The 14,548-nt window shown below is 42.1% G+C and overlaps 1 protein-coding gene across 1 annotated transcript; it reads right to left on the bottom strand.

Moving 5' to 3' along the window:
* Window positions 1-6,622: 6,622 nt before the first annotated feature.
* On the bottom strand, window positions 6,623-8,233 carry dcstamp (dendrocyte expressed seven transmembrane protein; the record flags this gene model as incomplete). Its single annotated transcript, XM_079241167.1, has 3 exons — window positions 6,623-6,682; window positions 6,772-7,104; window positions 7,187-8,233. 3 exons carry the CDS (start codon window positions 8,231-8,233, stop codon window positions 6,623-6,625), a joined length of 1,440 nt encoding a protein of 479 aa, XP_079097293.1.
* Between the last annotated feature and the right edge of the window lie 6,315 nt (window positions 8,234-14,548).

Genomic DNA, 14,548 nt, shown 5'->3' with positions numbered 1-14,548 from the left:
CTATGACCTGTCTGTTATTCTATCACCTGTCTGTTATTCTATCACCTGTCTGTTATTCTATCACCTGTCTGTTATCCTATCACCTGTCTGATATCCTATCACCTGTCTGTTATCCTATCACCTGTCTGATATCCTATCACCTGTCTGTTATTCTATCACCTGTCTGTTATCCTATCACCTGTCTGATATCCTATCACCTGTCTGATATCCTATCACCTGTCTGTTATCCTATCACCTGTCTGATATCCTATCACCTGTCTGTTATTCTATCACCTGTCTGTTATTCTATGACCTGTCTGTTATTCTATCACCTGTCTGTTATTCTATCACCTGTCTGTTATTCTATCACCTGTCTGTTATCCTATCACCTGTCGGTTTTCCTATCTCCTGTCTGTTATCCTATCACCTGTCTGTTATTCTATGACCTGTCTGTTATTCTATCACCTGTCTGTTATTCTATCACCTGTCTGTTATCCTATCACCTGTCTGATATCCTATCAACCGTCTGTTATCCTATCACCTGCCTGTTATCCTATCACCTGTCTGTTATCCTATCACCTGTCTGTTATTCTATGGCCTGTCTGTTATTCTATCACCTGTCTGTTATTCTATGACCTGTCTGTTATTCTATCACCTGTCTGTTATTCTATCACCTGTCTGTTATCCTATCACCTGTCTGTTATTCTATCACCTTTCTGATATCCTATCACCTGTCTGTTATCCTATCACCTGTCTGTTATTCTATCACCTGTCTGTTATTCTATCACCTGTCTGTTATTCTATCACCTTTCTGATATCCTATCACCTGTCTGTTATCCTATCACCTGTCTGTTATTCTATCACCTGTCTGTTATCCTATCACCTGTCTGTTATCCTATCACCTGTCTGATATCCTATCACCTGTCTGTTATTCTATCACCTGTCTGTTATCCTATCACCTGTCTGTTATTCTATCACCTGTCTGTTATTCTATCACCTGTCTGTTATTCTATCACCTGTCTGATATCCTATCACCTGTCTGTTATCCTATCACCTGTCTGATATCCTATCACCTGTCTGTTATCCTATCACCTGTCTGTTATCCTATCACCTGTCTGTTATTCTATCACCTGTCTGTTATCCTAACACCTGTCTGATATCCTATCACCTGGCTGATATCCTATCACCTGTCTGTTATCCTATCTCCTGTCTGTTATTCTATGACCTGTCTGTTATCCTATCACCTGTCTGTTATCCTATCACCTGTCTGATATCCTATCACCTGTCTGTTATTCTATGACCTGTCTGTTATTCTATCACCTGTCTGTTATTCTATCACCTGTCTGTTATCCTATCACCTGTCTGATATCCTATCACCTGTCTGTTATCCTATCTCCTGTCTGTTATTCTATCACCTGTCTGTTATTCTATCACCTGTCTGTTATTCTATGACCTGTCTGTTATTCTATGACCTGTCTGTTATTCTATCACCTGTCTGTTATCCGATCACCTGTCTGTTATCCTATCACCTGTCTGTTATCCTATCACCTGTCTGTTATCCTATCACCTGTCTGTTATCCTATCACCTGTCTGATATCCTATCACCTGTCTGTTATTCTATCACCTGTCTGTTATCCTATCACCTGTCTGATATCCTATCACCTGTCTGTTATTCTATGACCTGTCTGTTATTCTATCACCTGTCTGTTATTCTATCACCTGTCTGTTATCCTATCACCTCTCTGATATCCTATCACCTGTCTGTTATCCTATCTCCTGTCTGTTATTCTATCACCTGTCTGTTATTCTATCACCTGTCTGTTATTCTATGACCTGTCTGTTATTCTATCACCTGTCTGTTATCCTATCACCTGTCTGATATCCTATCACCTGTCTGTTATTCTATCACCTGTCTGTTATTCTATCACCTGTCTGTTATCCTATATCCTGTCTGATATCCTATCACCTGTCTGTTATTCTATCACCTGTCTGTTATCCTATCACCTGTCTGTTATTCTATCACCTGTCTGTTATTCTATCACCTGTCTGTTATCCTATCACCTGTCTGATATCCTATCACCTGTCTGTTATCCTATCACCTGTCTGATATCCTATCACCTGTCTGTTATCCTATCACCTGTCTGTTATTCTATCACCTGTCTGATATCCTATCACCTGTCTGATATTCTATCACCTGTCTGTTATCCTATCACCTGTCTGTTATCCTATCACCTGTCTGTTATCCTATCACCTGTCTGTTATTCTATCACCTGTCTGTTATCCTATCACCTGTCTGTTATCCTATCACCTGTCTGTTATTCTATCACCTGTCTGTTATTCTATGACCTGTCTGTTATCCTATCACCTGTCTGTTATTCTATCACCTGTCTGTTATTCTATCACCTGTCTGTTATCCTATCACCTGTCTGTTATCCTATCACCTGTCTGTTATTCTATCACCTGTCTGTTATCCTATCACCTGTCTGATATCCTATCACCTGTCTGTTATTCTATCACCTGTCTGTTATTCTATCACCTGTCTGTTATTCTATCACCTGTCTGTTATCCTATCACCTGTCTGTTATTCTATGACCTGTCTGTTATTCTATCACCTGTCTGTTATTCTATCACCTTTCTGATATCCTATCACCTGTCTGTTATCCTATCACCTGTCTGTTATTCTATCACCTGTCTGTTATCCTATCACCTGTCTGATATCCTATCACCTGTCTGTTATCCTATCACCTGTCTGTTATCCTATCACCTGTCTGTTATCCTATCACCTGTCTGTTATTCTATGACCTGTCTGTTATTCTATCACCTGTCTGTTATTCTATGACCTGTCTGTTATTCTATCACCTGTCTGTTATTCTATCACCTGTCTGTTATCCTATCACCTGTCTGTTATTCTATCACCTGTCTGTTATTCTATCACCTGTCTGTTATCCTATATCCTGTCTGATATCCTATCACCTGTCTGTTATTCTATCACCTGTCTGTTATCCTATCACCTGTCTGTTATTCTATCACCTGTCTGTTATTCTATCACCTGTCTGTTATCCTATCACCTGTCTGATATCCTATCGCCTGTCTGTTATCCTATCACCTGTCTGATATCCTATCACCTGTCTGTTATCCTATCACCTGTCTGTTATCATATCACCTGTCTGTTATTCTATCACCTGTCTGATATCCTATCACCTGTCTGTTATTCTATCACCTGTCTGTTATCCTATCACCTGTCTGATATCCTATCACCTGTCTGTTATTCTATCACCTGTCTGTTATCCTATCACCTGTCTGATATCCTATCACCTGTCTGATATCCTATCCACTGTCTGTTATTCTATCACCTGTCTGATATCCTATCACCTGTCTGTTATCCTATCACCTGTCTGATATCCTATCACCTGTCTGATATCCTATCACCTGTCTGTTATTCTATCACCTGTCTGTTATCCTAACACCTGTCTGATATCCTATCACCTGGCTGATATCCTATCACCTGTCTGTTATCCTATCTCCTGTCTGTTATTCTATGACCTGTCTGTTATCCTATCACCTGTCTATTATCCTATTACCTGTCTGATATCCTATCACCTGTCTGTTATCCTATCTCCTGTCTGTTATTCTATCACCATTCTGTTATTCTATCACCTGTCTGTTATTCTATGACCTGTCTGTTATTCTATCACCTGTCTGTTATTCTATCACCTGTCTGTTATCCTATCACCTGTCTGTTATCCTATCACCTGTCTGTTATCCTATCACCTGTCTGTTATCCTATCACCTGTCTGTTATTCTATCACCTGTCTGATATCCTATCACCTGTCTGTTATCCTATCACCTGTCTGATATCCTATCACCTGTCTGTTATTCTATCACCTGTCTGTTATCCTATCACCTGTCTGATATCCTATCACCTGTCTGATATTCTATCACCTGTCTGTTATCCTATCACCTGTCTGTTATCCTATCACCTGTCTGTTATCCTATCACCTGTCTGTTATCCTATCACCTGTCTGTTATTCTATAACCTGTCTGATATCCTATCACCTGTCTGATATCCTATCACCTGTCTGTTATCCTATCACCTGTCTGATATCCTATCACCTGTCTGTTATCCTATCACCTGTCTGTTATTCTATAACCTGTCTGATATCCTATCACCTGTCTGATATCCTATCACCTGTCTGTTATCCTATCACCTGTCTGATATCCTATCACCTGTCTGTTATTCTATCACCTGTCTGTTATCCTATCACCTGTCTGTTATCCTAACACCTGTCTGAAATCCTATTTCCTGTCTGATATCCTATCACTTGTATGAGATTGTATCAACTATCTGTTATTCTATGACCTGTCTGTTATCCTATCACCTGTCTGTTATCCTATCACCTGTCTGATATCCTATCACCTGTCTGTTATCCTATCACCTGTCTGATATTCTATCACCTGTCTGTTATCCTATCACCTGTCTGTTATCCTATCACCTGTCTGATATCCTATCACCTGTCTGTTATTCTATCACCTGTCTGTTATCCTATCACCTGTCTGTTATCCTAACACCTGTCTGAAATCCTATTTCCTGTCTGATATCCTATCACTTGTATGAGATTGTATCAACTATCTGTTATTCTATGACCTGTCTGTTATCCTATCACCTGTCTGTTATCCTATCACCTGTCTGATATCCTATCACCTGTCTGTTATTCTATGACCTGTCTGTTATTCTATCACCTGTCTGTTATTCTATCACCTGTCTGTTATCCTATCACCTGTCTGATATCCTATCACCTGTCTGTTATCCTATCACCTGTCTGTTATCCTATCTCCTGTCTGTTATTCTATCACCTGTCTGTTATTCTATCACCTGTCTGTTATTCTATGACCTGTCTGTTATCCTATCACCTGTCTGTTATCCTATCACCTGTCTGTTATCCTATCACCTGTCTGTTATCCTATCACCTGTGTGATATCCTATCACCTGTCTGTTATTCTATCACCTGTCTGTTATCCTATCACCTGTCTGATATTCTATCACCTGTCTGTTATCCTATCACCTGTCTGATATCCTATCACCTGTCTGATATTCTATCACCTGTCTGTTATCCTATCACCTGTCTGATATCCTATCACCTGTCTGATATCCTATCACCTGTCTGTTATCCTATCACCTGTCTGATATCCTATCACCTGTCTGTTATTCTATCACCTGTCTGTTATCCTAACACCTGTCTGTTATCCTAACACCTGTCTGAAATCCTATTTCCTGTCTGATATCCTATCACTTGTATGAGATTGTATCAGCTATCTGTTATCTTATCCAATGAGCTAAAACTGTGAGCTTTTGTGCTTCTGAGTTAAGATGATGAACAATAATAAATAAAGTAGGATTTATGGTAAATTCTATAAAAAATGTTTAATAATAGAATGTAAATATGGTGAAACAGTTTTGTGTTTATTGTGTTTTCATATCTGCATTACTCTTTTCATCAGCCACACACTTTTACTAAGTCATCCCACTAAAAGTTCAAATTTCATTTACTTATTTGATCTAATTTTGGCTGTTCGTAACAACAATATAATTGTGTATTAAACCTTTAAAACCATCAGTTTTATTAGCAAAGCCATTTTCTCTGAATTGGTCTAATATGGACACAGTTGTTGAACAGGATCTTCTTCAGTGTGTCTGGGAAATGTCAACTGCCTCAACTGAATAAAATGAGGTAAAGTGAAGAACAAGGAAGAAAAACTAAACCAAATATCAAACTACAAAATAAAACAGGAAACCAGAACAAAAGACCACACAATGACTTACACCATGACAGGAAATATAAGATCTGGAGGACAACAACATCTTCTCAGGACCGAATCAGTCTGTGGGCACAAAGTTTATCCATTATAGTTGTAAAGAGAAGCTGAGTAAATTTCATAATATTATGAAATAATAATAACTTTTAAAAAAAGCGTGCCTGATAAGATAATGATCTGTTTGCATTTTTGCAGTTGCCAAAAATAGACACAAATAGACTTGGTTTTAACCAGTTGTTTTTATCTGGTTTCCACTAACTCAGCCCCTCGTTATGATCACCAAAAGCATCTTGTAACACTTAATCAGGTCAGTTCAACATACAGGGTGAGTAGAAATTACATAAGTCCATAAAAGTCTATAAGCGAATAATTATATAAGTCTATGAATGGCTTTATATAATAAGTCAACGAATCACAGAGGTCCTTATATGTCACCCTCTGGGACAGAGGTACCCAGGTCTCATCCTTGACTCCTACTGTCCTGTAGGTGCTTCCCTCCTCCGACACACCTGAATCAAGAAATGACTCGATACCTGGTCTCTGCAGAGCTGAATGGCATGCAGATGACTGAATTCAGCCTTTTGACTCGTGTTGGAGAAGGAATACATGTAAAAGTTGCAGGATAGTTGATCTGGAGGACTGGACTTGAGCACCCCCTGTTCTGGAAACATTTTACCAGGAAGCACAGATGAGGCCCATTCCACAACAGGAAAGTCCTCATCCATCAACTTTGTTGACTTCATCCCGACATCTGAAGCTTGAGGTTGGACTGTCCAACCAACACTGGCACCATCATCAGCAGATTTATAGTGTGTGTCATGATGTTTCCTCACACTTTACTTCGTGGCTCGTCTTTGGGCTGAAAGAGCAGTGGACACCAGAAATGAAGCTGAGAAGAGAAGAAGAGAAAAACTGTAAATTATACACATTTCATCCAATAACACTTAATATTCACACACAATATCTTCAAACGCAAACCTTGGACAGGAATGACACGATGCTGCAGTCACCCGCTTCTTTCCTTGTTTTTAATCTCTTCCTGAGGATTTTACCATGCAGATACTCCACTCTTTCTTCAGCAGCGCTGGTGAAGAATCTTTCACAGACCATCAGTCTGAGCTGGGACACTTTGGCTGCCAGAAGGGCCATGATGAGCAGGGTGAGCAGGATGGCACTGAGCGGCAGCACGGAGTTGTACAGCAGCAGCTTGGGCTCAGGGAGGCACTTCTCCTCAAACAAGGTAACAGAGTAGGAAAAGTCTTTTTCATCTTTTTCCTCGCTGAATGATATACCAACTAAGGTGGCCATCTCCTGGAAAACATCAGGGAAACAGACTTTAGAGAGCGACTTCAAGGAAATGTTAGAAAATTGATTAAATGAATAAAGTACTTACTTTGAAGCTTATTATCAAGGGGACGTGGAACGGTTCTAGTTCTGAGAGTCTGATTGTGATAATGTTAACGAAATAGTACAATAAAGCATCCACAGTAATGAATAAAACCCATGCTACAAAGTGGGACACCACTGGAGCTCCAAATTTGAGCACAGCTTTGCCCTCTCTGGAGGTGGGACGTGGGGAGGAGATGCAGGCGTACAGCTTCTCCTCCTTCGGTGTGAGGGGGAGAACGTGAGGCTTTCCTTCCGTCTTCTGCTTTTCGTCAAAAAGAACAAACTTCCTGCTGATAAACCTGTTTTCATATTTCATGTCTTTGCAGTATTTTCTTATGTGCAAGGCGATAAACATCACGAGCACCAGGAAGCTGATGGCAGGAAACATCCTGTTGGCCACAGAGGAGGCCGTCTGGGCGAGAGCCTGAACATATGTCACCGTCTCGTTCAGCTTCTGCTCTGCTTCACTCAGCTTCAGCTTGAACTTTTCTGATTCCAGCCTGAGGGAAACCTTGAGCTCAGGGTCCAGGTTCACCACTCCCAGATCTGTAATTCCTTTAAGCATGTTTCCTATCCACTTCAGCATCATTATGTAGTTACTGAATGGAGCAGTGATGGATTCTTTCTTGGCTTTCAGGTTGCAGATCATGCTCCTGAGCAGGAGCGTGAGGTTCTCCAGCGTGTTGCGAATATTTTTAAGAACAACTAAACTAGTGCCAGCAGTCAGTAACAAGTTCCGACTCTTCTTCATGAAAATGGAAATCACAAACAGAGTTCCCAAACACCTCACTCTCTTTGACAGGAAAGAGGCGATGGTCAGGAGAGTCCCGAAGCAGCCTGCGACCCCTCCAGCCACTGCTAGCTCATAGTCCAGGGTGAAGAGGAGGTAAAGGCAGAGAAGGGAGCTGAGCAGAAAGCTGAAGAAGCTGCAAGCAGAAAGGAGGATGACGGTCGTCTGCCAGCCATCCCTTCTGCCAGAGGTGAAAGCATCCACAGCCAGAGAAATGTAGTCCTCCAAGCTTTGCTTTATTCTGCTCCACAACAGCAGCATCCTGAATGATGAAAAGTATTAAAAAAACACTAGATCTGCAAAAATAGGCCTGAAAGCTTAAGAGGGTATCAAACAATCATTCAATAAAAATCTGATCCAGAAGAGACACATTCTGACTTTTTAAAAGCCTGTCTTTGTTCTGAATATGTGAAATGAGCGAGACTTCTTAAAGGAAATATAAACAGGAACTACTCCTCCCCCTTCAAACCACACTCATGTATCAGTCATTCCTATTTTTTAAGACACAGTCATGAGTTGAGTTTTTGGGAGGGTGGCTGGAGGTGGGAGACTGCAGAAAAGCATGTAAGACTACAGCTTTTACCTGTCATGGCTAAATGACTGAAAAGCATTCATATTGCAGATGTGAATGTTGCTTAATCTGCAGTGGAAAGTCCAGGTGTTTTCCAGTTCTCCATGAAGCCCACATGAAGTTGTGGAGATCACATGGAAAACCAGCGGCCGAAGGATGACACGAGGCCAAACATGTCAGCGCTGGCCTGATTTGGCAGAGAAAACTACAGTCTGACGCGGTTTTAGCAAAATCCCACACAGAAGCTACATTAACTTTAGTGACCTCCGGCTGGTGTAACCGGATGTCATTATTTTTATTTAACCTTTATTTTACCAGGTTAATTGACAACTCAGGGTTGGGACCAGGAGGCAGAATTGTAGTCCTACACACTTTTCTGCAGCTTCCCACCTGCCGCCGCCCACCCAAAACCCCATTCCGACCTTATACAACTCCCCTGCAGTAAGAATTAAACACAAAAACACTTTTGGGGTTAATCATGGAAACCTCAAATATAATGGATCTAATAAAATCTGAAAGACAATAAAGTGTGGCCTACTGAATGTTAGATCCCTCCCAAATAAGTCTTTAGTCAATGACTTGATAGGTGATCACCACATTGATTTATTCTGTCTTACGGAAACCTGGTTACAGCAAGGGGATTATGTTAGCATTAATGAAGCTACGCCAGCTAACTATTTAAACTTTCACATTCCCAGAACTACAGGCAGAGGAGGTGTTGCAGCTATTTTTCAGTCAGAATTATTAGTCCTAAGCTCAAAACTGATAAATCTTTTGAATTCCTGATATTAAATTTCTCATCCAAAATGGAATTCAGAGAACCTGCTCCTTTTAGCATTAGTGTATCGCCCACCCGGACCTTACTCAGTTTGACAGACTTCAGATCTTTTGTCTGAGTTAGTGCCGACTACTGATGAAGTCATTGTACTAGGTGATTTTAATATGTTGATGGAAAAAAAAAAAAAAAAAAAAAAAAAAAAAAAAGTAGCTTAAACATTTCCTTTAGTTTTATTCTAAACTCAATCGGGTTTTCACAAAATATCCATGGAGCCACACTCTCATGGTCATACTCTTGATCTTGTTCTAACATATGGCAGTGAGAGTGACAAGCTCAAAGTTTTTCCTCAAAACCCTGTCTTGTCTGATTACTTCCTATTAACCTTTAAATTCACTTTATTTGATTACTCACTGACCAAAAATAAATCCTTTAGTAGATGTTTCAGACATTACTACAAAATTTAATTTTTCCCCTCTACCATGTGTTAGCATGACTAAGAGTCCCCCTTTAAGTTTTACTCCTGCTCAGATTGATCAGCATAATGATACAATAGCTTCAATGCATACATCTTTGGATAATGTTGCTCCCCTAAAGAAGAAGAAATTGGGTAAGATTAAGAAGGCTCCCTGGTTTAATTCCCAGCTTTGAGCTCTACAACAGGCATCAAGGCATTTGGAAAACAAATGGCGTTCATCAGGATTAGAGGAGTCTCGCTAAACCTGGAAAGAAAGTTTAATTGCATGTGGTAAGGCCTTAAAAAAACAACAAAAAAAAGGTAAAATGAGAAAGTTAACTTTTATTTAATACTAATGCCAGACACCACCTGGGGCACAGGGCTCCAGGAAATTAATGCAGGGTGCTCCTGTTGAAATAAGAGACATGGGAGAGAGTTTAAACTTTTAAATATAAAAATTTAAGGCTAAAATTAGTTGGGTATAAAACCCACTGTTAAGACCTATTTAAAAGCAAATAACTATATAAACTAAAGAAACCAGGCCAGCTGGGACCACCAGTGGAGGGCAGCCTACAGGGAAGGAGTGTCCCAGTGTGTTGCCACCTCTTACCTTATGAATGCAATCACACTTCACTGCAAACTATAACTGTGGAGCCCTCCTATGCCCAGTGCATCAAACAAACCAAACTAAACATGAGGGTCCCCAACCACGAGTGCCTAGCCTATCCACCAAGTGGTTCCCAGCTGCCTAAAGGAAACAATTCAAACAAAAGAAAACTAAGTCAACTTACAAAACTAAAGCAAAAGAAGCAAACAAAACAGATTAAAAGAAACACTACAATAAAATTATGCCAATAAAACAGCAGCAGGTGGATCTATAAAACAGAAAACACAATTAGTAAAACTCCAAAATTAGTTTTTCCATTTCAAGTTTCTGTTTCTACTCACCACCCTGAAAGTAAAACCAAGCCAGGAGGAGTACAGAGGGCAGCCAGTCACCATCACCAACACAGAATCAGCCAGCAGACAAAAGAAAATCAGCAGGTGTCTTTTATAGGTACCTGCTGATTAGCAGGGAGGGGCCAACCTGAGCCACATGACACTCATGTGTGCTCACCACCACATATACAAAAAAGCCTTACGTGTGGCAAGAACAGCTTATTATTCATCATTGATAGAGGTTTCTTTTCAGCACTGTAGCCAGGCTTACTAGGAGCTGGAGCGCTGTTGAGCCATGTATTCCTGTCTCACTTAGCTGTGATGATACCATGTATTTTTTCAGGAATAAAACTGATACTATTAGAGCTCAAACCCACAATATTTTTCCTTCTCCTTATAATGTTGAGCCTGTTGTGGTCTCCGAAGCATCCTTAGAACCAGGATCTGACTTGTGTCTAAATAGTTTCTGTCCTGTCCAACCCTCTGAATTAACTAAAATAATAGCTTCATCTAAACCATCCACCTGTATCTTAGACCCTCTCCCAACGAGCCTCTTTAAGGACATTTTCCCTTTAGTTGATATATCTCTACTAAATCTTATCAATACGTCTTTAGTGACAGGATATGTACCACAATTATTTAAAACTGCTGTAATCAAGCCTTTACTTAAAAAGTAATCTCTGGATCCAGAGGTGATAGCAAATTATAGACTTATATCTAATCTTTTTAAGAAGGGGGACCGGAGGGTGTGTTCCAATTACAGGGGAATCACACTCCTCAGCCTCCCTGGTAAGGTCTATTCAGGGGTCCTGGAGAGGAGGGTCCACCGGATAGTTGAATCCCAGATTGAGAAGGAGCAGTGTGGTTTTCGTCCTGGTCGCGGAACAGTGGACCAGCTCTATACCCTCTGTGGGGTCTTGGAGGGGGCATGGGAGTTTGCCCAACCAGTCTACATGTGCTTTGTGGACCTGGAGAAGGCATTCGACCGTGTCCCCCGGGGGCTCCTGTGGGGGGTACTCCGGGAGTATGGGGTACCGGACCCCCTTGTGCGAGCTGTCCGGTCCCTGTACGACAGGTGTCAGAGCTTGGTCTGCATTGCCGGTAGTAAGTCGGATTCGTTTCTGGTGAGGGTTGGACTCCGCCAAGGCTGCCCTTTATCACCGATTCTGTTCATAACTTATATGGACAGAATTTCTAGGCGCAGCCGAGGTGTTGAGGGGATCCAACTTGGTGGCCTCAGGATTGGGTCCCTGCTTTTTGCAGATGACGTGGTCCTGTTGGCTTCATCTGGCCGTGATCTCCAGCTCTCGCTTGAGCGATTCGCGGCCGAGTGTGAAGCGGCTGGGATGAGAATCAGCACCTCCAAATCTGAAACCATGGTCCTCAGCCGGAATAGGGTGGATTGCCCTCTCCGGGTCGGGAATGAGGTCCTGCCTCAAGTGGAGGAGTTTAAATATCTCGGGGTCTTGTTCACGAGTGAGAGAAGGATGGAGCGCAAGATCGACAGACGGATCGATGCGGCGTCTGCAGTAATGCGGGCTCTGCGCCGGTCTTTCGTGGTGAAGAAGGAGCTGAGCCAGAAGGCAAAGCTCTCGATTTACCAGTCGATCTACGTTCCTACCCTCACCTATGGTCATGAGCTGTGGGTCGTGACCGAAAGAACGAGATCTCGTATACAGGCCGCTGAAATGAGTTTCCTCCGCAGGGTGGCCGGGCTCACCCTTAGAGATAGGGTGAGGAGCTCAGTCATCCGGGAGGGGCTCAGAGTAGAGCCGCTGCTCCTCCGCATCGAGAGGAACCAGTTGAGGTGGCTCGGGCATCTGGTCAGGATGCCTCCTGGACGCCTCCTGGTGAGGTGTTCAAGGCACGTCCCTCTGGGAGGAGACCCCGGGGAAGACCCAGGACACGCTGGAGGGATTATATCTCTTGGCTGGCCTGGGAACGCCTCGGGATCCCCCCGCAGAGTTGGCAAATGTGGCTAGGGAGAGGGAAGTCTGGGCTTCCCTGCAGGCTGCTGCCCCCGCGACCCGACCCCGGATAAGCGGCAGAAGACGGATGGATGGATATCTAATCTCCCGTTTATGTCCAAAATTCTGGAGGAAATAGTTTCAGTTCAGCTACATGCCCACCTGAGCAGAAATAAAAATATTTGAAGAGTTTCAGTCAGGATTTAGAGCTCATCATAGCACTGAGACGGCATTGGTGAAAGTTACTAATGACCTTCTTATGGCCTCAGACAAAGGATTTCTGTCCGTACTTATCTTGCTTGATCTTAGTGCTGCATTTGATACAGTCAATCATAACCTTCTGTTACAGAGACTAGAACAGGTGGTTGGAATTACAGGTACAGCGTTAAGCTGGTTTAAGTCATATTTATCTGATAGACTTCAGTTCATTCATGTAAATGTCAGGTCCTCCTCACAAACTACAGTAAGTCATGGAGTTCCTCAAGGTTCTGTACTTGGACCAGTACTCTTCACGCTATATATGCTCCCTTTAGGCAAAATTATTAGACAACATGGAATAAACTTACATTGTTATGCAGATGATACTCAGATGTACTTATCCTTTAAACCAGATTAAACAAATCAGCCCAATAGGCTACAAAATTGTCTCATAGACATAAAGACTTGGATGTCTAGAAATTTTCTCCTCTTAAACTCAGATAAGACTGAAGTAATTCTCTTTGGATCTGAAAAACTCAGAGCTAAATTTTCCGGTTTTGTAATGAACCTGGATGGCATTATTTTAGCTTCCAGTGCTACAGTGAGCAACCTTGGAGTTATATTTGACTCTGACCTGTCCTTTGGCCCACATATTAAGCAGGTTACTAAAACAGCCTTCTTTCATTTACGTAATATAGCCAAAATTAGGGACATTCTGTCTCAGAGTGACGCAGAAAAACTGGTTCAAGCTTTTGTTACTTCAAGACTAGATTACTGTAACTCTCTATTACTGGGCTGTCCTAAATATGCCCTGAAAAGACTTCAGCTGATCCAGAATTCTGCAGCCAGAGTCCTGACCAGAACTAGCAGGAGAGATCATATTTCTCCAGTTTTAGCTCCTCTTCATTGGCTACCTGTTGAGTCTAGAATAGAATTTAAAATCCTTCTTCTTACATATAAAGCTCTCCACAACCAGGCACCACTATATATCAAAGACCTCATAGTTCCTTATATACCAAGCAGAGTACTTTGTTCGCAGACTGCAGGCTTACTTGTGGTTCCTAGAGTCTCAAAGAGCCGAGCAGGAGGCAGAGCCTTTGGTTATCAGGCCCCTCTCTTATGGAATAAGCTCCCAGTTAGTGTTAGGGAAGCAGACACCCTCCCCACCTTTAAGACTAGCATCCCTTAGTTATGCTGCTGTAGGTTTAGACTGCTGAGGGACATTTCCTAATACACTGAGCTTTTTTCTCTCTCTCTTTATCTCTCTCTCTCTTATCCCCCCTAATAACAGTGTTGCATCATTAACATGTATGTCTCCTGTCTCAGCAGGTCTCCCTGGCCGGGAGTAGCAGTTCCTATTGTCTGTTGTCTTTCTGTCCTCTTCCCCCCACACAGCAGAGGCAGATGGCTGCCTGTCCTTGAGCCAGGTTCCGTCGGAGGTTTCCTTCCTGTTAAAAGGGAGTTTTTTCCTTCCCACTGTCGCCAGTGTGCTTGCTCAGGATGGGAGATTGAGTTAGAGCTTAAGTTAGAATCAAGGACCCATCTGCATCCTCCAGGATGTGTTTCCAGCATCATCACAGAGGAGGGAACGACTCGGCTTGGGTCCAGATCTCAGCCCAACCCTTTTCGGATCATGCTGGAGACGCTGTTCTTGCTGGAACTCCAAAAT

Source organism: Telmatherina bonti (assembly GCF_933228915.1).
Source record: "Telmatherina bonti genome assembly, chromosome: 5".
Taxonomy (NCBI): domain Eukaryota; kingdom Metazoa; phylum Chordata; class Actinopteri; order Atheriniformes; family Telmatherinidae; genus Telmatherina; species Telmatherina bonti.
The sequence above is the reverse complement of the archived record's forward strand: the minus strand, read 5'-3'. Positions and strand labels throughout refer to the sequence as shown.